At 49.3% G+C, this 23,007-nt stretch overlaps 7 protein-coding genes across 7 annotated transcripts; 4 read left to right on the forward strand and 3 right to left on the reverse strand.

The window, feature by feature from the left end:
- Positions 1-3,727: 3,727 nt before the first annotated feature.
- medA (transcriptional regulator medA) lies at positions 3,728-6,740 on the forward strand (the record flags this gene model as incomplete). The annotated part of the gene is made up of 3 exons (XM_023236129.1): positions 3,728-3,760; positions 4,492-4,657; positions 4,942-6,740. The coding sequence occupies 3 exons, from the start codon at positions 3,728-3,730 to the stop codon at positions 6,738-6,740; spliced, it is 1,998 nt and encodes a 665-aa protein (XP_023090979.1).
- A 1,123-nt stretch (positions 6,741-7,863) lies between these two features.
- On the forward strand, positions 7,864-10,188 carry trpB (tryptophan synthase TRP5; the record flags this gene model as incomplete). Its single annotated transcript, XM_001821710.3, has 3 exons — positions 7,864-7,999; positions 8,085-8,388; positions 8,460-10,188. The coding sequence occupies 3 exons, from the start codon at positions 7,864-7,866 to the stop codon at positions 10,186-10,188; spliced, it is 2,169 nt and encodes a 722-aa protein (XP_001821762.1).
- A 552-nt stretch (positions 10,189-10,740) lies between these two features.
- On the reverse strand, positions 10,741-12,816 carry AO090026000283 (H(+)-transporting V1 sector ATPase subunit B; the record flags this gene model as incomplete). Its single annotated transcript, XM_001821709.3, has 9 exons — positions 10,741-11,051; positions 11,114-11,332; positions 11,381-11,655; positions 11,727-12,043; positions 12,111-12,272; positions 12,345-12,380; positions 12,454-12,473; positions 12,547-12,631; positions 12,715-12,816. 9 exons carry the CDS (start codon positions 12,814-12,816, stop codon positions 10,741-10,743), a joined length of 1,527 nt encoding a protein of 508 aa, XP_001821761.1.
- Positions 12,817-13,439: 623 nt separating this feature from the next.
- Positions 13,440-15,669, reverse strand: AO090026000282 (universal stress protein family domain protein; the record flags this gene model as incomplete). The annotated part of the gene is made up of 4 exons (XM_023236130.1): positions 13,440-13,605; positions 13,659-13,720; positions 13,793-14,550; positions 14,616-15,669. The coding sequence occupies 4 exons, from the start codon at positions 15,667-15,669 to the stop codon at positions 13,440-13,442; spliced, it is 2,040 nt and encodes a 679-aa protein (XP_023090978.1).
- A 1,587-nt stretch (positions 15,670-17,256) lies between these two features.
- On the reverse strand, positions 17,257-18,251 carry AO090026000281 (DnaJ domain protein; the record flags this gene model as incomplete). Its single annotated transcript, XM_001821707.1, has 2 exons — positions 17,257-18,002; positions 18,107-18,251. 2 exons carry the CDS (start codon positions 18,249-18,251, stop codon positions 17,257-17,259), a joined length of 891 nt encoding a protein of 296 aa, XP_001821759.1.
- Positions 18,252-18,646: 395 nt separating this feature from the next.
- On the forward strand, positions 18,647-19,315 carry AO090026000280 (putative DRAP deaminase; the record flags this gene model as incomplete). Its single annotated transcript, XM_001821706.1, has 1 exon — positions 18,647-19,315. The coding sequence occupies one exon, from the start codon at positions 18,647-18,649 to the stop codon at positions 19,313-19,315; it is 669 nt and encodes a 222-aa protein (XP_001821758.1).
- A 950-nt stretch (positions 19,316-20,265) lies between these two features.
- On the forward strand, positions 20,266-21,346 carry AO090026000279 (fungal specific transcription factor domain-containing protein; the record flags this gene model as incomplete). The annotated part of the gene is made up of 3 exons (XM_023236131.1): positions 20,266-20,762; positions 20,816-21,191; positions 21,278-21,346. The coding sequence occupies 3 exons, from the start codon at positions 20,266-20,268 to the stop codon at positions 21,344-21,346; spliced, it is 942 nt and encodes a 313-aa protein (XP_023090977.1).
- Positions 21,347-23,007: the final 1,661 nt, after the last annotated feature.

Below are 23,007 nucleotides of genomic sequence, written 5' to 3' on the forward strand. Positions count from 1 at the left end.
CTGGGGGAGAGAAGATAGGATTGCCCGATGTGGAAAGGGGCATGGGTGGGGTACGAGCCTTTCTCCAAAGAACTAATAATATGCCATGGTTGTGATGGGTTGGGGCATTGTTCCGATTCTTCGTTTTTCAATTTTGTTATTCTGCATATCGATTCTGCTATCCGTTTCACCTTAAGACTGCCTATTTCTACCGAGGCACCATGCTTGATGATCTATAGGGCGTAGGGCGTGGGAATGTGACGCACTTCGCAATCTATATTCTGTGCCTCTTCTACGGAGTACATGTACTCCGTAGTAGTTATCACATCTCGGTGTCCGCCAGGGTGACTACTAGGTTCGATCATACTCTATCTGATTGGACGGATGCCCCAAAGTGGGTCACTGTGAATAATGTATACCGAGGCACCTAACTGACTCCGTACATAGTGCAGAAAGAAGCAGAGAATCTGAATGGAAAGGTAGGGTAGGGTTACGGGTCAGAGGAGCGAAGGCAGAAAAGAGGCGGTGCAAATCTGATGCTGCCACTATAACCATAGTAGTTCCTGTCAAGTACCAAAGGTTCCTTAGTCCAATGAGGTCATTTCACATTTTCTGATTAGTTAACATGGCGAGAAAAAGAGGGAGCGAAAAAAAAAGCAGATCAGAGAGTTTTTACCAAAAAACATAGAAAACAAAAAATTGAATACAATAGAGAGAGAGAGAGAGAGAAAGAAAGAAACAAGAAAGTAAGAAAAGAAACATCACTAACCTCCTGCTCGATACCTTGGACTCATCATCTTATCTTCTGACAACGTACATAAAAGGCGTAAATAAACGAAAGCCACCGGTCATGGGAAGACCCTCAGCATCATAACAGGCCCGTAGGCATTGCTGAATCGAAATCCTTCTGTGTACGGAGTCACGGAGTTCCAAAGTTCCCTCTCTCCCATGACCCTTCCATCCACTTCCCCTTCTGCAGCCCTGACTGATCCCATGCTTTTCCACCCTCAGAGTGGATCCACAGGCTCAAGGCGGCGTGGACCGCCCGAACGGTGTCTGCTGCTATTCTTTGCTAGCACCCTTGCTAGTAGGCTTCTGGATTGGGATTGGGTATTGAGGGTTTTCCTTCGAATCATATTTGCATCTGTTATTATTTTAGACCTGAGCTAACCTACCTTCAGCAAGAACCCCCCCTCCACTCTCTGTTTTTTCTGTGTTTTTCGTGTGTTTTGTTTTTTTATTTTATTTTTTTTTTTTCCTTCCCTTTCACCCTCTTTCTACTTCTTGGCCTGTATGTATTTCCCACCTCTTCCGAGAACTACCAGAACACGCTATCTTCTGTCCTGATGGAATGTATCCGGAACTAGTAGCTTACTTATCCCCGAACCACAAAATTGAGGACGGGCGGTTAAAAGAAAGTAACCCGAAAAATGGATGAGTGAATACAACCGATAAGAAAATCCTAAAAAATAGAAAATACTACCAAAATAAAAAGAAAAGAAAAGGGACCGCCATGAGGTCACTTTTTTCTTTCTGCCTTCTGTGGATCTCCGAAGGAAAGCGGACACCGCGGAAACTTCGTCGAAGAATATTATGGAGACAGTCCATTCTCAGGCTCACCATGGACGGACTGGTAACGGTTCAGATGTGGTTGTGGAGGAGGGAAACCCAGGGACCTTCGACTGGAGCAAAAATCCAGCAATTACTGTCCTTCAATCCGACCAGAATCCCTAACTAAACCAGTAATGGGCTCCGCCGGAGGTCATGCTCCATAAATACATCCTCCGTTACTATCCATACGGGAATACCTATGGATATCTGGTTTAGCAATGGTAATACTAATAATTATTAGGATCAATAATACTCGATCACTAAACGGATTTGAAAAATAAAAGAATATTAAAATCATAACAATAATAGTACTGGTAATTATAACAACCCATCTTTCAACACAAGTATAGCCTAAGATAGTAAGTGATCTAAAAAAAATTAAAAATAAAAGAAAAATATGAAGCAAAAGCCATGAAGGAAAATTAGAGTGAAATAAAATACTTGATCTATATAAATTATAATATGGAGGCAAGTAAAAAAGAACGAAAAAAATTCTCAAAGGAATTATAATAATAAGAATCATAAATCACCGTCAATTTTTTTTACAATAATCCCAGTTTTTTACATCCAAAGATCCCTGGGTGTCAACTCTTCTACCTATTGACTTGACTTTTACCAACCTCATTCAAGCCCCAGTATTACCTACTCTATCTTACTGCTGCCTTTTACCAGCCTATAACCACCCTCGATTCTTGACTTGTTCCCTCTTACTTTGCATCCCCGCCACACTAAGACTAAGGACCAGCATCCTTTTCGAGTGCCCTTAACCACCCCATCCCTCGGCCTTAGTGCTAAAAGGGAAAAAAATAATATATCTCTCGTCACCTCGTACTGGTCCCTTGTCTGGTTTGGTCTTTTCTTTTTTTAAACCCTTTAAACTTCTCACCTCCTCTTCCCCGTTTTATTATTATTTACCCTTTCCCCCTCCCCCTCTTGGTTTCCTGTTATGGCACCTTGATCGGATTCGACTACTACTTCTCTTACTTTCGTTTTTACACTCGCTCATCGCACGTTCGCCACCACACTCGCTTTGTGTTTTTATTCGAAACTATATAACGTTCGCTACGTTGGTTGACGAAGAAGAATAACAATTTCAAAAAAGGAAAAGAAAAAAGAAAATACGCGAAGGTCTAATCAGAAACAGTGGAAGAGATCCCGAAGAAGAAGAAAAAAAGAAAATAAGATCAGGTTACAGGGAAAGGGAAAGAAGAAAGTGGATGCGTTGACGGTTTTAATTGCACTTCTATATACTATTGGGTCATCACGGGATATCGCGCTCGCTCTTCGTTCGACGACTGTCGTTTTGCCTGCTTCTGCCTGGTCCTCGATTCCGTACAAATCCGACGACTTATTCATCCTTGGCATCTCATTTCGACAAGAAAGAAAGGTGCCTGTCTAGGAGGATTGACTTCTGATTGACTGACAATCATTTTTACTTATTCTGTGCGCACTATTCAATTGCCGTTTGTCGGGTCTCAAAAAGGCTCACAGGCTATAGAAGGAAGGACCCGCAGCGTCGTTTGTACTGCGGCAGGGACATCAAGATCGTCAAGTTGTGTCCCCAGTCCACGACTCCCCTCCGTCATTTACCCTCTTATTCAGCCCTTCGTCTGGTCTCGATTCGTTCAAGAGGGTGGGCCTCTAACCGGTCATCTACCAATATCCGTACCATTTCGATCTGGGCCTACAGCATCGTGAATCATTGTCTCGGTTAAGGGCACCATTTGATTACGAAACTCCCAGCAAAGTTCTCAAGTGAGCTCCTGGAGAATCCAAAGGGCTTCAAATTCGCTACAGGGCGTAATCTCTTAAGGTTAGTTTAATTATCCCCTTTGCCACTGATGCCATGGTGCCTTGCATCCGTCCCCTTCCTTTTGGGCTCCTTGCTTCTCCCAGGTCGTGCCCTTGGGGCACACGGGCCCCGAGGAAAATTAGGGCCCATGATGGACTTTCCCAGGTGCTTGTCATTTCCCCGAGTGGTTTTGCTCCCCTAGCCCCGGATGTTTGTTATTGACATTCTTATGGCGTAGGCTATTTCGTCAGATATTTGGGGACGGTGAACTTTGCATAATAGCTTTCCGCTAGCCTCGCCTGCGGTCTTGAATCCTTTATTACTCTTGGTCAGTCCTACTAGCTCATGCAGCAAGCCGATTCCTTTGATCTTTGGAAGGTTCGTACTCATTAGCTGGGTAGTTCGTGGCCCCCAACTGTCATTCAGTTCACCTGAGTCTAGTCGGCTCCGGAATTGTGACGAAGAGTAAAACATCTCCTGCCTCTGTCTGCGTCGACTTGATACTACTCGCTCGTTGAGATTGGTCTGCGGAATCTAGTCATTGTCTCGCCAGCCCAGACCGTACTTGGAATTATCATACGTCCTTCGCAGATGCAAGCTGGCTCCCTATAGGTGGCTTTTCCAAGCAGTATTTGTTAGCGTGGCTTATCTCCAGCTCTCGTCCTGCAGCCATCCTTTCGGGTCTCACTGCCCGTTGTTGGATGCTGGTCGTTGATTCGAAGCCCGTTGTTGCGTATTCCTTGTTGAGCCTGACAGCCGCTTCGTGTCGTCACTCGTTTTGTCTCGGAGAGCAATCCAAGACTCTCCGCTATCCTATCGTTTCCCCAGTTAAATTCGCTGTCATTCGCTTCTAAGCGGTTGTGTTTCGTTGCAGTTTCTGCAACACCTTCAAGCTGGCTTACTCGAAGGCACACGGTGTTTTGGTATGTCGATTTACTTTGTCCTGTCTCTCCTTTTGCTGCCCAATTGTCCCTGTTCCAATTATCTCGCCTTGCTTTTTTTATGCTCTGTTTAAGAAGCTTGGTTAAATACCTGTTTCGCTAGAGACTTCCAAATTGTCTTGTTGTCTCGACAATACTGGACGTCTGTTAACATTCTTGATCTCACAGTTCGACCCTGATTTCCAAACCCCGTTGATTCTAGACGAATCCTTAGATTTATCAGACACTGAAGAGTCACGGTTTATCGGTTCATTATCAGACGGCCTGTTGGCCAAGTCTGAACCCATCCTGTCTATGTCTACTCTTCAGAAGCCCCCACAGGCGGCCTTGCTCGGTAAGTTTGGTCGGGACTGGTACTCCGATGCTTCACCAGAAACCTGGTGGCGCCACGCCTCGTTTGAGTCAAATTGCTGACTATATATCTAGATTACGAATCTGCTCGGTCCGTACAAGATGGTGCCTCCTATTCCAGTTTCGGTCAGGCCCCATATGTGACGAGCACATCAATGGTGCCCTCCCCCATGGCCGATCATGCGAGTCAAATATCCGACTGTGTCCCATACATGGGAAATCAAGAATATGCCAGCTCTTACGAAGACAGCCGGTCACCCATGCTAGGTGGCGAATCCCGCCAACTACCGGAGGTTATCTCTTATTCTCCTCAAAGAGGATCAGAAGGGACTCGGGTGTTTGTGCAAATCCAGTCCCCATATGATCTTCACACTTCGTCTTACGCAACTCTTTACCTGGTTTTTGGTTCGAAGAAATGCGAATGTGTACCACACTTCCTGGGATTCCAGGGCTCTTTGTTTCAGTATGCCCTCTCGGTAGATACCCCTCCATTTATCTCAACAGGCTCGCCTTCTTTCGCTGTGCCCTTGCAAGTGGCGATGAATGCCCAAAACGAGTGTCCTTCTACCACCCTCCAAGTTGGTGTATATACCTACGAGAATGCTTCCCACCCCTCGCCATCGGACGAATCCCGAAAGAGGAGGATCATGTCATACTCGGAGGAGCCTATGTCGGGAAAGAGGACTACTGGGCCGCCAATCCAGGGCAAGGAGCAGCCGCCAGCCTACTCTTATTCACCTTATTTGCAATCATTGCCTGCGATGAATGGCTTCGTTGCTCCATATCACCCAACCTCGTCACCCCGAGTTGCTCCAGCGCAGTACTCGACTGTAAATGCAACGCCACAGTCCAACATCCGAGCACCCTCACCCCTCGCCCCTTCATGGAGTCCCTCATACGTGACTGTCCACGGAGATTCCAGAGCTCCTGGATTCGCCTATGGCCACGGCCTCCGCCAGCAAAAACCAACCTCCCCCGCGCGTCTCTCTAACCCAACGCTTATTCGCACCTCTACCCTGCAGCAGTCAAGCAGCCTCGGTCACCACACTCAGTCATTCAACCCCTATGCCATGTATCCCTCGAAGGCTGTTTTGAAGCTCAATGGCAGCTTGGACTCGATGACAGAAAGCTGGACTAAAGAGGAGCGTGAGGCTAAGCGTCGCTTGGTTCAATTCACTCGTATGCAAAGTGGGAGCACCATCCATGCGGATTTTAACCCAGTTGCTCCCGAAGACCGTGCTCCCAACAGTATCTGCATTAGTTGCATCTACTGGGATGGTAAAGATGAATGCTTCATAACGAGCGTCGATACGATCTACCTCCTTGAGTCGCTGGTTGGTGTTAGATTCACCGTGGAAGAGAAGAATCGTATTCGCAGGAACCTGGAAGGCTTCAGGCCACTTACTGTTTCAAAAGCAAAAGCCGATAGCGAAGACTTCTTCAAGGTGATCATGGGCTTCCCCGCCCCAAAGCCGCGCAATATTGAGAAGGACGTCAAAGTATTCCCCTGGCGGATACTTGGCCATGCGCTGAAGAAAATCATTGGTAAATACGTAAGTGGTGGATTTTTTACGTTGCAAATCTTTGACGCAAATGCTGACGTCCATGGGTCACAGTCCGCAAGTTACTCGTCGACAGCTGGGGCACTCCCCACCCCCATTAGCTCAACTTATACAAGTAACGGCGCTGCATCGGACTCTGGCACTGAGCCCCCAAACGCGGCATCCCCACAATCTGTCTCGGACACTGGTCCATCAACCACATATGGTGCCCATGTTGCAGCCGCAGCCTACTCCCCTCCAGCACATCACCACCCCGCTCATTCCATGACCGGCACTCATGAGCTACGAGCTGTGCTACCTGCTGTTAGCCAACCCTACCATCCTATGGCTGCCCCCTACTCTTATCCAGCGGTCTGCCAACAACAGGGTGATCTTGGCCTCTCTGCACCAGTTAGCAGGACTTGGGAAATCAACCCTCTCATCAACGCTCCTGGCACAAACGGAGGCCCCACCTACAACTACCTGACCCCGATGTCATACTCCGTCCAAGACCCGTCTCATTAAGCCCGGACATTTATAATACGTTATCCCCTTTCCAATCGCATTGCACGGCGTTTTCGGTTTTGTGTGTTCGAGTTTACCCTTTCTGATATCCATTATCGTCACTCCTTTTCTAAGCCGCGGCGCTGGGTCAATTATCATGTCTTACGTGCTGGGACTATTGTGAGTTGGCTTCAGCGTTTTTTGTTTGATGATCATTCGTATGATCCGATGTCTCTCCTTTTCAATATTCTTCATGTCTTAATGCCCCATCTTTTCGTCATTTAAAACCTGTTGACATGACGCATCTTAGACGATCTGTTGTCCGTTCCCTTTAGCATTTGCATTATATATGGGCATTGGGATTTCACTCCTTTCCGGCAGTTGTACAATTATTTTGGCATAGCATGGCGCTGCTGTCCTTCCTTTTGGTTTCGCAGGTCTGGGTATTTGGGATTTCTGGGTGGGATGGCGAAGGAAAAGTGTGCAATGTGTTCTGTTTCAATTTCCGATGCACTGTGGTTCACTTGTGCTCAAGGCACACTGAGACTCCAGGCAGACTTTTGTGTTCTTTTACTTATTTGGGTCGACCTCGATCGGGGAGAATCCACTATATATGCATAGCTTTGGCGTCTGTGAATACCGCTATCTTGATTTGTTTGTTGCTTGATTGATTCCATTCAACCACTGTGTTACTGATTGATTTGAGAATGGCTTTATAGTATAATATCAAGATTTCGCCCTTTAATAATAGCTGCTTGTTCTTTCTACTTTGTGATCCTTCCAGCCCTAATCCCGTACCCTATCCCGTAATTCCGATGGTATCGTACAATCGATACATACTTACCGTACGTACCGTACGGGAAGAGAATTCCTGACAGAGCTTATCTTATCGCCACATCACCTGACTCGGCGGGACATCGGCGATGGCAATTTGAATGCAGAGACAAGAGGAGCCATGACTCAAAACGCAGTGTGACTTTGACAAGGACTACATTTCCTCCTTCTCCATTTACCCCCTTATATTCCACCCAGCAACTGTCCTAATTGACACTCTGGGGATCCACTTCATTCTTTATCTTCCTGTTCTTTCGGAAAAGTCAGCCGCATTCCTGGACCCTGGACCCCTCCCCTCACCACCGACACCATGGAAGCCATCAAGAAGACATTTGCCAAGGCTAAGCAGGAGAAGCGCGCCGCCTTGGTAGCGTACATCACTGCTGGATACCCTACCGTCGAGGAGACTGTAGATATCCTCCTCGGCTTGGAAAATGGAGGCGCCGGTACGTGACGGCTCCCCCATACCCCGCCACTTATCAGTCCCGTTCTGGAATGCAGTTCACTGACGCAATGGGGCGACTCATGCAGATATCATTGAAATGGGAGTGCCCTTCACTGACCCCATCGCCGACGGACCGACAATCCAGAAGGCTAACACCAAAGCATTGGAGAACGGCGTCACAGTCACGACTGTCCTTGAGAAGGTCAGGGAGGCCCGCCGCAGAGGTCTTAAAGTACCGATCCTTTTGATGGGCTACTACAACCCTATGATGCGTTATGGTGAGGAGCGTATGCTCAAGGACTGCAGGGAGGCTGGTGTCAATGGTTTCATTATGGTCGATTTGCCCCCCGAGGAAGCTGTGCGTTTCAGAGAACACTGCACTAGCAATGGGTACGTGAACGTCTTCGCATGATATCCTTTCTTTGCTCGTTCAAATGGAAATGAGTTGACATGCTATGCAGCCTTTCTTTCGTCCCTCTCATTGCCCCCGCGACCTCAGAGTCCCGCATGAAGCTCCTGTGCAAGATCGCCGATTCTTTCATCTACGTCGTTTCGAGAATGGGTGTCACCGGTGCCACCGGAAAACTCAGCGCAAACCTTCCCGAGCTCTTGTCTCGTGTTCACAACTGGTCTGGCAATGTGCCTGCTGCCCTAGGATTCGGTGTCAGCACTCGCGAGCACTTTCTGACTGTGCAGGATCTAGCTGAGGGATGTGTTATTGGTAGTCAGATTATCACTGTCTTGGGTCAAGCCCCTGCTGGTCAGGCGGCTAAGCATGCCGAGGAGTATCTCTCCAGTGTTACCGGTCGCAAGCTCGAGAGGGATGCACAGGGTGCAATTGTACGCCAGGTCAATGTGATCGATTTCGTGGAGAAGAAGGAGCAGGCGGCCATCTCACAGCCCACAGCCGTCGTCACTGATGTCGATGCTCCTTCGGGGCCGGGATTGGCCGATCAGCTGGAAGCTCTTAATGGTGGAAACCCTTCTGCACAACCACAGCGTTTCGGTGAGTTCGGTGGACAGTATGTCCCCGAATCCCTCATGGACTGCTTGGCCGAGTTGGAGCGGGGATTCGCAGAGGCTTTGAACGACCCCAAGTTCTGGGAGGAATACCGTTCTTACTACCCATACATGGGTCGACCTAGCAGCCTTCACCTTGCCAACCGTCTTACAGAGCACGTTGGAGGCGCAAACATCTGGTTGAAGCGTGAGGATCTCAACCACACTGGAAGTCACAAGATCAACAACGCACTAGGCCAGATTCTCCTTGCCCGGAGACTCGGCAAGACAAGAATCATTGCTGAAACAGGCGCTGGTCAGCACGGTGTTGCTACTGCGACTGTCTGCGCTAAGTTTGGCATGGAGTGTGTTGTCTACATGGGTGCAGAAGATGTTCGCCGTCAAGCCTTGAACGTTTTCCGTATGAAGCTCCTCGGTGCCTCCGTGGTGGCTGTTGATGCTGGAAGCCGTACCCTGCGTGATGCCGTCAACGAGGCCCTCCGTGCCTGGGTTGTTGATCTGGACACCACTCACTACATCATCGGCTCTGCAATTGGACCTCACCCCTACCCAACCATTGTCCGTACCTTCCAGTCCGTCATTGGTGACGAGACCAAGCAGCAAATGATGGAGCAAATCGGCAAGCTTCCCGACGCAGTCGTCGCCTGTGTCGGTGGTGGCAGTAACGCCGTCGGCATGTTCTACCCCTTCTCCAAGGACACCAGCGTCAAGCTCCTGGGTGTCGAAGCCGGAGGTGACGGTGTCGACACCGACAGACACTCCGCCACTCTTTCTGGCGGTAGCAAGGGTGTGTTGCACGGTGTCCGCACCTACGTTCTGCAAGACGAGCACGGCCAAATCTCCGAGACCCACTCCATCTCCGCCGGTCTCGACTACCCCGGTGTCGGCCCGGAACTGAGCAACTGGAAGGACAGCGACCGTGCCCAGTTCGTCGCCGCCACCGACGCCCAAGCCCTCGCCGGTTTCCGCGCCCTCGCCCAATACGAGGGTATCATCCCTGCCCTGGAATCCTCTCACGCCATCCACGGCGCCATGGAACTCGCCAAGACCATGAAGAAGGGCGAGAACATCGTCCTCAACCTCAGCGGCAGAGGTGACAAAGATGTCCAGAGCGTTGCCGATGAACTTCCCCGCCTGGGTCCTCAGATTGGCTGGGATCTGCGTTTCTAAAAACCTTACTACGACTGCGTGCTAAACGCAAAACTTAAAATACCTATTGGTTTGATCTAGTTCAGATATCCGGGCTTTGCATAGTCCTACGGTTGATTGATTCGATAGACGTTCGCTGATGAGCGATGATAAAATGAAGAGAAAAGTTTCCTTATTATGACGTCGTTCGGGATTCGTTATATTTAAGATCTATTTTAGATATCCAGCATGCAGGTGTTGTTTAGACTCATTATCTTTTTTTTTTTTTCTTTTCTTTTCTTTTCTTTTACCATTCCTCATCATCCCATATCATCATACCGGTAACAGTAGATTATTCCCTACATGCGTATCCAGTGTCATCGAGAGGACGAACAAGGAAATGACCAATATAAGCTATATGATATACAACTACGACGAAGAGTATATGCAAAGTGCGTAGCGGACAAAGACAGAAGAATAGCTTAACATGCAATGATAAAGCAAACACGAACAATAGATATCTCGGGATAAAAAGAAAACCGCCCGCCGTCATCCTTCTTCTCATCTTCGGGAGTTCAGTAGAACGGATCGAATCTAGGTCTCAATGAGATCACCAGTCGACGACTGAGTTTGTTCAGGAACGCTGTTGTCCCTTGTATCCTTGTTGGCGATCTTACGGGAAGAGCGGGCGTAAAATTCGTCCAGGACGCGCTTGGGGATACGGTTGAGGAGGTCCTTGGGGTAAATGCGGAGCAGGTTCCAGGCGATGTCTAGGGAGTCGTAGATACTGCGCGATTCGTAGGGGGACTGGCTAATGAAGGTCTTCTCGAACTTCTCCAAGAATTCGAGAGACAGCTTGTCTTCGGAGGACAGGGCTTCCTCACCGACGACTGCCTTCATGGCGGCTGTTGTGGTAGTTTTATTAGTACCGCATGGCTCCAGGGGACTCATGGTGGGGGTGACTAACCGGCATCACGTCCAATAGCGTACTTGGCGTACAGCTGGTTGGACACATCAGAGTGGTCCTTACGGGTACGACCCTCACCAATGGCAGACTTCATCAGACGCGACAGAGATGGAAGGACATTAATTGGGGGGTAGACACCCTTGTTGTACAGCTGACGATCAATGAAGATCTGGCCCTCAGTAATGTAACCTGTCAAGTCGGGAATAGGGTGGGTGATGTCTGATACAAAGTCAACACAGTTTTCCTGATAAAAGGAGGGAAACCAACCATCGTTAGGCATAGTCAGAATAGGAATCTGAGTGATAGACCCGTTACGACCCTCTACACGTCCAGCACGCTCGTAGATAGTGGACAAATCAGTGTACATGTAACCGGGGTAACCACGACGACCGGGTACTTCTTCTCTGGCAGCGGAGACTTCACGAAGAGCATCACAATAGGCTGAAAGATCAGTCATGATAACCAGAACGTGCTTCTCCAGTTGGTAAGCGTAGTATTCGGCGGTTGTCAGGGCAAGACGAGGGGTAATGATACGTTCAATGCTGAAACAAACAGTCAGTATCACGAGGATGGTAAACACAGGGGCACCCTAAGGAATTGATGATGGACGTACGTAGGGTCATTAGCCAAGTTCAGGAACAGCGTGACACGCTCCATACTGCCGTTCTCCTCGAAATCACGGGTGAAGAAACGGCTAGTCTCCATGTTGACACCCATAGCTGCGAAGACGATCGAGAAGTTCTCTTCGTGTCCGTCGTGGACGTCCTTAGTCGGCTTGCCGACCAAGCCAGCCTGGCGACAAATCTGGGCAGCAATTTCGTTGTGTGGAAGACCGGAAGCGGAGAAAATGGGAATCTTCTGACCACGAGCAATGGAGTTCATAGTATCGATGGCAGAGATACCGGTGGAGATCATTTCTTCGGGGTACACCTTTACACCATCCGTTAGCGACACCTAGCTCCGTCATCGAATCCACCGGGGGATAGCGTATGCGTACTCTCGAGTAAGGGTTAATAGGTTGACCGTTGATATCCAAATAATCCTCCGCCAACACCTTGGGACCCTTATCAATGGCGCGACCCGAACCATCGAATACACGACCCAGCATGTCCTCCGAGACACCCAGCTTTAAGCTGTGGCCGCTGAACTCGACCTTGGTCTAAGACAAAGTCAGCATGACGACTCAGAAAGATGTGCAACCACCCGACGAAGTTATGCCATTGCAGTATACCTTTTTGACATCAATACCGGGAGTACCTTCGAACACCTAATCGGAAACCATGTTAATGCTCCGCCCGACAACAACTTTTATCGGACTTATGTTCTGGAGTACTCCGCACCTGAACGACGGCTCTACTTCCTATTCACCGAATATATGAGTTAGCTTGTCTGATCGATCCTGTATGGCCCTCTTCTAAATAAGCTCAACATACCTCTAGCCTCAAGGACCTGACCAGACCGTTCGGTACCATCAGGAAGAGTCAAGGATACAATCTCGTTGTATCGGGGGAATTTAACCTAAGTCAACACCACCATGAGCATGAATACGTGACACGCAAGCTTCTTCAGCTTGCCAGCAAAGATACAGTGGAGGGGCATACATTATCCAGGATGACCAGCGGTCCGTTAATACCTGCGATAGTATTGTAGCGAATACGAGGCTTGACGGAAGTCATCCTGGGGTCAACGAATTCGGACGCCATGGCTGCAAAGTTCCTGACCAGCTGCCGAAAATGGATACAGGAGGGGGCCGCGAAGAAGAGGGTGGGGAGTGAAGGAAGAGGAGCTCCTGACGTCGGGGCCAAGTGAGATCGTACGTAGTCCGATATGATGGCTGGTCTCCGCAGTCGTTGGGCGGTGACTCGTGCACGTGATTCCAGCTGAAGCTATGACATCGTCTACATACGGAGTACACATACATAACTTGTGAGGCACAATTTTGGTTGTCTAGGGAATTTGTCCCAACTCATTATGTTTTATTCTGATCTTGCAAAGTCATGAGGATATCCGTGTGCTGATGGTTGTCATATCAAACTGATCCCTAAACCACGTAGCAATATGCGTGCAGGACGTCATTTAGAAAAAAAAAAAAAATGAAAATTGAAAAATGAAAAGAGAAAGCAGCCTTGACGAAATGATAAGAGAAATAGAAAGAAAGATAGGCAAAACGGGCATCTTCGTCCATCATGGCAACAATAATTCATAATCATACAGGTTGAGAATTGAAGGTAAATGATCGAGAAAGTGTAGCGAAAAAAGACATGCGCCGTATGGCTAGAAACCGTCAAGCTATCCGAAATGCAAGCGCGGGAAATGTGCAGTCAACCTAATCCACCTTTGCCATTGCAAGCTTTTTGGGTGTTGATAGATTATTCGACAGACGAATGTTTGTCTTCTTCGTCTTGGATTGCTTCTTTAGCTTCTTCCGGGCGACCATAACCGGAACCGAGGAGTGCATGACCAGATAATTGGAAAATGACCCGAGAAGTACACTGGAAGCAATTAGCTTTTGTAGGAACTTTGGAGTAGGATGGTGAATAATTACCCTTTCAGAGCGCTCCGGCCCCGGGCACCGACAATGACAAGGGTTGGCTCAAGCCCGTCGATCTAGAGAACAACAAAGATGTCAGTCACTTCAAGCTACGACAGCGGTAAAGGGTCCAGGATTGCACCACATACAGCTTCGGTAATCATATGTTTAGGGCTCTTGCAATGAATCACCTCAACGGCAACCCGTACCTGTAACAGCGTCTTTCTGAGGAGTCGGACACACGTTTGTGAGATAACTTCAACCGCATGAACGCGTTCGGACTCCGCTTTGGACATCCCCCGAGAATCGACAGAGCCGGGCTTGCTGTCCGTTCCCGAGCCAAGTCGGCTCAAGAGCGCGCGAGACAAATTGGTGGACGAATCGTTCTGCGATTGCTGCGCCGTCTCTTCAGTCTGCGACCCCACGACGGCCGCAGCATCTTGCATGGCTTTGGCGCCCTCACCAATCTGAACGGAGGTTGGCGCACCAGTCTCCTCATGAAAAGCACAGACGGCAAACATTGTGTCACCATCTCGAAGAATCGTGCCGATCGTCCATTCCAAAGCGTAAACAGATTCTTCACTGAGGTCTGTAGTTACCAGATACTTGCGTTGTCGGCGACGACCATTTTCTGTTTGTTCTGATAGGCCGGTATAGTCACCGCGGATGATAGTCCGGATAGACCTGTTGTGCACGGAACTGTCAATGGCGGACATTTGGATTCCGAGCTTCTGCGCCCGTTTGATGTCGGACAACTCCGCCTCGTCTTCCGATCCAAAGGGAGTATTTACCGCCGAAGCTGTGTCGAAGCTTGTCCGAGGATGAACCTCAGGCTTCTTGGGAATTGGGCCCTGTTTCGCCGAATGAGTATACTCTGATTTCTCAGATTTGTCGTCGGGGCTATCCTCTGAAGCTTCTATTACTGTTAGTAATTACAAGAGGAGAAGTAAAAGCGAAACGAGGGGCACATACGCTCCTTCGAATCCGTCGTTGAGGGGCTCGTTTCATTGTCCCCGATAAGAGTGGCACGGTCTGGTGTTTTCTTTCGCCCACGCTCGGAACTAGCCTCATCATCACTCGAGGTTGAATCATCGACTTCCTCTTCACTGGTTTCGATCAAGTTGTTTTCGCTGTCGTACATGTCTTTCTCCAAACGTTCATCTCCAGGTGGCGGCGAACGGACATCGTCGTCGGACAATTGGCGGCGAGCTGCCGGTCTATCCGGTTGCTGTTTACTAGTACTCTCTGTCTCTGTCGGCTTCGGCTTTTCTGCTGCCGGCTTGGTCGACTGGGATGCCGGGCTCCGGGAGCTCGGGCTGAGCCAGCGATTCTTTGGGGACAAGCGCGAGTCCAACGAGGTCCCGCGCGCTGAGTTGTTCCGTGATGAGCTTCTGCCTCTGGTAAAACTTGGCAGCCCGACCCGTATATCCAGGCCGGACATCACCGCTGCCATAGCGTTCCTGCCCTGCAGGGCCTTGGTCGGCGGTTTTTCCTGTGCCTGGCTCGCACGCCGTTGAGAGAGGACGCTAGGCGGCATTGTGACCGAATCGTCCCAACGGATACTCTGCCGGGGTTTGGTATTATCGAGTTTGCTATCCTTGGTGACCGAAAGCGGGTCGCTGGATCTGCGGGGAGCGTCCTCGGAATCAGCGGAAGATTTCTTCTGCGGGATTGGCGGCGGAGCCACAGCCGATGTCGTGCGTCGTGGGGTGGAAGTTTTTTTGACAGGAGGAGGTGCAGTGCTAGACGTAGTGGTAACGAGAGGTTCATGCCCGCTGCGTTGAGCGGAAGGGGGAGTCACGCCGACGCCAATGCCGGCGATGGACCCATGCCGTGGAGGCAGGGCCCCAGGCGATGGAGCAATATCTAGCAGGCTCCGCGCTGGGGTAGTCGGGGTTGTTCTGTGGTTCCGTCGCGAGCGGGCACCGTTGCGACCTTCATATTCATGAACCAGCTCACGGCGCTCTTCTTCCAGAGCAGTTTCCAGCGACATTGCGGCGGGTTTCCTACTGTAGTAGTGCTGCATCGTGGGTGGCGCCGCCTGCGGCGGTTGATAAGCTGTGGAGAACCGAGTCGTACCAGAAGCAAGAGGCTGACCAAACAGCTGTGGAATGTGGAGATCAACCGCCTAATGACGGTTTTAGCTCGAGTCTGGACGGGGGCGTCCGCACTTCCGCTTTCAGCGGCGGACGCTGTTTGGTCGTTCTAGTATAAACCGTATCGTGTGCAAATGGGGGGTTGAAGAAGATCAACAAAACCACACCGTGGGTTGTCTGAAGAAGAAGAAAATGTCAAGTCGACCCAAGTCTCACCACCGTCTTTAGTCGGTATTTTTAAAAACTTAACGACTCCTCTTCCACGTGTAGGCAGCCGTGTCAATCACAGGCGATCTTCCACTAGTTTCTCTCCGGTCGCTGCCAAGAAGAGGAGACTTGTTTTGGCTTGAATCACAATGGTCCTTAGGAGGGCTTATTTTGGGTGAGGAGGCAGGTCGCCACTGTGATGGTGGTGATCTGAAGCGACGACGATTGGTGTCCAGGGAGTAAGAGGGGTTATAATCGATTATTATTGGGTGTTGTTAAGCTCGCAACTCTTGTCTGCAAGGGACCCTTTTTGCAGTTGGCACCCACGGCAGGAGCTCTCCAGAGCCCAGAGCCCAGAGGGTCTTCTTCTTCTTTGTCCCCAGTGAATCCACTTTCACGACCGTCGGGCCACAAAATGAATCAAAGAAACTTCCCCAGTGATCAGCAACCAGAATCGATGCAGAACAGAATATTTGACAGAAAGTTTCACTTTAAATGGGGATCAGCGCTGGAAAAAGAAAAGAAAAGAAAAAGCAAAAAGGGTCTCCGAAAACTCAAGAGGCACTCACCAAGAGCTCGGGCATTTATGGCGGGGCAACAGAGAGAGGGATTTGATCTGAGCCTCTGAGGGGAGAGCAGAAGGGGAAGGAAAAAATAAAAACATAAATTCTGAGAAAAAAAAGAAAAGAAAAGCAAAAGCAAATCCAATGTTAAAAGGCTGAACTCTATGCCGGCGATGTCATTAGTATCACTCCCCCATTTGGTGTCACTTTCCAATCCCTTGCGTCTATCACAAGGTGCATGAAGACGAGACGGTGGCACTGCGAATTCCTAGCATTTGAATGGGTACCAACGCCGTTACACGAGAATCAATTGTAGCCTAATGGTTCATTCACGCCATTGCCAATCATCGCCTCTTCAAGAGGATCTAGATACTAATCTTGGGTAAGAAATGGTACTGCTGACTCGTATTCCCTCCTACAACTCTCGGGGCTCTTATTTACATGGTAGAACAATGGGCTCACGGTGCGCTAATCATGATGTTAAGATTTCCTTCAAATAATAACTACCACAGAAAAAAAGAAGTCATTAGTCTCGTCTTTATGACATATGTCTTGTAACATGAAAAATCCAGGTCGTTCGAATCTCGCTGTATGACGATGTAGTTCCCCAAATCAAAACAAGCAATAAGACCAAGAAGTATCCGTAGTGGTCTCCCAGAACTCCTGCTCCAGAAAAAAGAACGGCCAGAATCAACAAACAAAAAGGAAGAAGAGCAAAAGCAGCCAACGAAGTCCTGTCCACGCACATCACTTAGTAGCCTTCTTCTTTTTCGCGCTGCGTCGAGCTGCGGTGGCTGCAAAAGCTTCTTCAGGAGGCTCCTCAAACTTCGCCGCTCGTTTCTTGCCAGGGGCATATTTCTCCTCCAGTTTATCAAAGAATGACTCGGCACGGGAAGCCTGTCGCTGCTGAATCAGAGCTACCAGATCGTTGTCATCCATAGCGGAGGTCTTCTTTTTCTTTCCCTTCTTCGCCTTGGTTTCCTTTACTTCTTCCTTCTTCTCAAGTTCTTTAGCAGCCTCCTCGGCTTCTTTAGCTTCCTTCTGCGCACGCTTGAGTCTCTGCTGTCGCTTTCTTTCCGGCTCCTCGGAGTACTTCTTGTACTGCTCCACCTTTCCATCGGCAATCGCCTTGTCAATAATGGCGCGGAAGCGTTCATCGTCATCAAGCACGTTACACAGCATGACCGACTCATAAATCTTGTCCATATCGCCTCGGTATTTCTCAAACGCCGCGAGCAGGTCGCCCTCTTCCTCTTCCGAGCCCTGGTACTCCTGCTTGAATTTGTCGAGCGCCTGTACATCGATTGCACTTGAGAACTGTTCCCGATAGAAGTCCGCCCAATTGAAGTCGTCATCCTCGTCCACTGCCTCGGCGGTACTGCCTGTCAGGTCGAATCGGCGGCGGCGGCGCTCGTCTGACAGAATTGCATAGGCGAAGGCGATCTGCTGAAACTTCTTGTTTGCTTCTTCTTTTTGATCCTCCGGAGCCTTGTCTATTGTGTTATTAGAATAACGTCACTTTTTCTCAGCTTCCTCATCCTGAGGCATAAAGTATATAGTACACTCAGCCAAGCATATGTAAAATGGCATTACTCACCAGGATGGTGCTTTAGCGCCAGCTTTCTGTACGCGGATTTGATCTGATCGGCAGTCGCATCACCCTTAACCCCCAAGGTCTCATAGAGATCGGTCTCGAGGGGAGCCTCATCAGGGATATCGGGGACGTCATCTTCGTGTGGCATAATGAGAGGTAGAAAGGAATGTGAAAAGAGATTCAAAAAATAGACAAGGTATCACAGTTCACCGCCTTCCAAAGATCCAATAAGACAGAAAGAGTAGAGAAGGAATGAGAGCAAAAGACAAGAAAACACAAATAGAAAAGGAGGAGTGAATTGATTCACTGGCAACAGACGCGTTGCGACGCGTCCATTGGAAAACCATTTTGCTTACCCGATTGGGTTAGAGCTGCCAATGGAGCTCTCCCCGCCTTCGATGTCATTGATCTTGAATCTTATTTCCGTTTAGTGTTTCGCACTTAAATCATTTAACCTCGGTCTTCTGATGTATATACGAGTTTGATCTCTTAAATCTCGTTCCCCTCCTTTGTTTATTCTTATTTCTTATCAAACTGAACAATATGCAATCTCCACACGCCAAATATCTTCGAGAATGCCTCTCTCTGGCTGAGAAATCCCCGCCCCGCCCGACCAACTTTCGCGTCGGCGCCATCCTCGTCTCCCGTAAAGAAGGCGATTACAAGACCGAAGACGACCGGATCGTCTCGACTGGCTACACGATGGAATTAGCGGGTAATACACATGCAGAGCAGTGCTGTCTGTCCAATTACGCTGCAGTACATTCCGTGCCAGAAGACCGCGTGTGGGAGGTATTACCATCTGAACCGGACCGAAAGCTAGTCATGTACGTTACAATGGAGCCATGCGGGAAGCGACTCTCGGGGAATCTGCCTTGTGTACAGAGGATTATCCGGACTCGTCAGGGGGATCGCAAGGGCATCCAGAAGATATATTTTGGAGTCAAGGAGCCGGGGACATTTGTCGGTGGCTCAGAGGGGTGTCAGATGTTGACAGCTGCCGGGATTGATTGGCAGGTTGTCAATGGGTTGGAGAGGGAGATCCTGGAGGTGGCGGTGGCTGGGCATGAGAATCGTGAGGAGGAGGTCAAGGCCGCATTGGACACAGTTGAAACCAACATAGATGACATCAGTGACGACGAGCGGCGCCGACAGCAGGAAGCGCAAAGGAATCCAAAGAAAAGAATGATGGAAGCCAACTTGCTCGGCTGATCCTGCAGTCCTAGCACGGGTATACATGCAATATTATGACCGATCATGAATGATAGAGATACGTATTTTACATACAGCTATGGCCCCTCGCGTAAAACGCAGTCACATGCCTCGACAATCATTCCGACTCTTCCAAGCTTTACGGTCAGCAGTTATTTATCCCTGCGCCGAGAAGGATTTAGTTATCTGCAGCTTTCTCTTGGCATTGATGGCATCGATTGTGGTTGAGCTGCAGTCTCCATTATCTTATCTTACCCCACATCTTTTCCGCCGGAAAAGGCCGTCTCCAGGGATTTTGGCTGGAAACTACCTCAATATTGTACCCAATGTCGAGACAGGCTAAGTGGATAGATGTCAGAGATAAACTACAGTCATAGCGACCTATACCATGCAGAAACAACGTCGACCATATCGCTCCCACAAAATCCCCGCGTGTGATCGCTGTCGCCGGTTCAAGCGTCGATGTACCGGTGGCACTCCAGAACAGCCCTGTGTGCTATGCAGCCTGCAGGAAGTCCCTTGCATAATATCCAGTAGTCCTAAATTGTCGTCTAGTCCTCGCCGCAGAGTGAAGCATGACCAGCGATGTGTCCAAACAACACGAATTGCACCCTCCACTTCTGTTGATAGAGTGCCTTCACCGGCTCCAGCCGATGGAGAAGTTGTCCAAGAACACATCGGGCGTGACTATCATGGCTCACCAGGTCAAGATCAATCTAAGGTAGAACTATCCATGTTTGCTAGCCCTGTCATCTCCGAGGACATACAGATTTTGGAGCGATACATGTCTTCCAAATCCAGCTCACTATCTACTGGAGAAAGAAGTGGGTCCTCGGATACTCCTATGGTGTACCTTAGAGCTCCCCGGCGGAGAGAAGGCCTGTCTATGGCAGCGAATCCTGGGAAGCGCCAGAAAGAGATAGTGATGCAAGTCCTTCAACCTTATACCGATGAACTGGTCAGATTGTAAGCCAATACCCCTCTGGCTCCTTACTACGCCACTAACATTAGTAAGGTATTTCGAGGAGATTCATCCAGCTTTCCCTCTCCTCGATGAACAACTATTCATGGAGTTATATAAAGCTGGCGACAAGCTGTCACCAGTCCTAGTCTGCTATTTCTTTTCCGTGTCCTTAATCCTCTGGCATCATTCGCCTGTACTCAGGCAATTTCCCAAGCCGGACGTATATTTTATTTGGAACCTGGCTGTGGAGGCTTTGCAGCAGGACTTCCTAGCCCCTGCGTTATCGACCATGTACTCGGTGTTATTGGACATGGGCGGGCGACCTATCTATTCCATGCTCGTGAACACAATCAACAATGGCCGGGCGGTTACCCTAGCTCAGACTCTAGGGCTAAACCGTGACCCGACTAATTGGAGACGGCCCAAGAGCGAAAAGTCGCTGCGCATTCGCCTCTGGTGGGCAGTCGTCATTCATGACCGCTGGTTAGTGAGCTGCTATCTCCTCTAATGATAACTCTCACTAACCAAAATCGCAGGTCAAGTTTTGCCCATGGTATCAGTCCAACCATAACCAAATCTAGATACGACGTGCCCATACCGATGCTGGAGGATATAATCACAGATTCAAACCAGTCGGATACACGCATCAAAGCTGCCAACTCGTTCATCCATCTTTGCACCCTCACAGAAATCCTAGGAGAAGTCTTACCACTAGTCTACGACCTAACTTTCAACCCAGAGGAGACCTGGAAGCAGATCCGCCGTCTCGAAACAAACCTAGACGACTGGGAAGATCGTCTGCCGAGCTACCTCCGCCGAGATAATAACGAAAATCCAAGAGTATCTGGATCGAGCAGTCTCCAACTCAGTTATCTTGCCGTCCGATTACTGCTGAAGCGAATCTCTTTACATGTTAGTAACCCCCTTCATCCCCAACACAGCCTGCACGAGAAGCAATGCTCAAAGTGAACATAAAAAGGCAACAACCCTATCAACAGACATCGACCGTCTCCAATCAACCCGCTACCACCTCTCCCAACTGCGTAAATCCGCCCAAGAAATTGTAAACTACGTCTGCTCCCTCACCAAGGCCCAATTACAAGAATTCTGGCTTCCATGTATGTACACACCCACACCACCCTCCACATTCCCTTAAACCACCCTCCCACAAACCCTAACACCACCCCCATAAAAACCAGATACAGCCCACCACCTAATCCTAACCGTAATAATCTTCCTCCGCTGTACCATCGAATCAACCGACAAAACCATAATCTCCACCTGTAAGACAAGCCTCCAGCACCTCTGGACGAAGCTCCAAACCACCGCCGAAGACGGCTGGGATCTAGCAACGATGTGCATCTCGCAGTGTAAGGAATCCGTGTCGAAGGTCCTTGATAGCGACGTAAGGGGGGCCAATGTTGTTGGCGGTGAGCAGCAACAGCTACACCTGCAGCAGGGAGGAGCTGGAGATGGAAAACTACTTCCTAATCAGGGCGAGGGCAGGAGTCCTGCGATGCAGAGCATGGGTGCAGGGGAGTTGTTACCGGATATACTTCCTTTTTCGAATCCGGATATTTCCTTCGATAATCAGTGGGATTTGGGGTCGTTGTATGGGCTGGGGTGGATGGGGATGGATGGGTTTGGGGCTTATGAGGCTGGGAACCAGGGGGGGTTTTAAACTATCGTATAAAGATGTGTTGTACAGTATAGGTCGGTTATTGACTTCTTGTAGACATGATGTATATATGTATTTTCTTTGTGAAAAGTATATATCAGAGTATGAAAGAAACAAATGAGACTAATATCAGATAATCTTCTGTCCTTGTCCCTCATATCTCCAATTACTGATATATGCATCTGTAGTCCCCGATCCACCATTACTCGTAGCATAAACCCCAACAAGCGTACCTGTTACGTCAGTCCATCGCTTCCCAAGTAAACAAGAAAAAGAAAGAAAGAAAGAAAGAAAGAAGCGAACTCACCCGTAAACCTCCCAGTATCACCACTAACAATCCTCGAATCCGCATACCCAACGACAGCCCTCTGAGCCGGCGTCTTGACCGACGCAACCGAGAATTCATATTGAGTATCACTCACAGCCTGGATCTGGAACCGGATCGACTCTCCCCTCCACCCCTCTGGGACAGACACGATTCTTCCCGGAAGTGAGCCTTCATAGTTCCCGTGGCCTTCGGTCCGGAGTTGGAATGCTGGAGAGGAAGTTCCGTTTTGGGATTCTAACAACACGAGGCCTAGGTCGACGTGTTGTAACTGTGTGAGGAAGAGGGTGACACCGGCTTCTTCGTCGGGGACTTGAGGATCGAATGCGATATCCACGCTGTAGGTGAATAGGGTATCTGTTTGGCGACGGGTTAGGAGGGTTATACCCTCTTCTGGGGTGGAGGATGCATTTCCAGTGATGTTGTAGAGGGAGGGTGTTAAACGGAGGGTATTCGGGTGGTCCTGTGGGGATACAGCGAAGTTCGAAGTCTCCGGGTACCGCCAATACAGAAAGTGAGATGGGATAGAGTCGCCCGGTGCAAAAGTAACATGGTCCGGCTCGTTGACAAAGCTTCCATCGCCTTTTATGCCGTCCTTGTTCTCTCGCGGCAACGGTCCTTGCATCTGGCCCCGGACCGGCTGGACAACGGGCCACTCTCCTTCCTCCCAGGTGGCAGGGGCCAGGACCGTCTCGCGGCCCATGGGGTAGTTCTTCCATTCGGGT

This window comes from Aspergillus oryzae, chromosome 3 (assembly GCF_000184455.2).
Source record: "Aspergillus oryzae RIB40 DNA, chromosome 3".
NCBI classification, from domain to species: Eukaryota; Fungi; Ascomycota; class Eurotiomycetes; order Eurotiales; family Aspergillaceae; genus Aspergillus; species Aspergillus oryzae.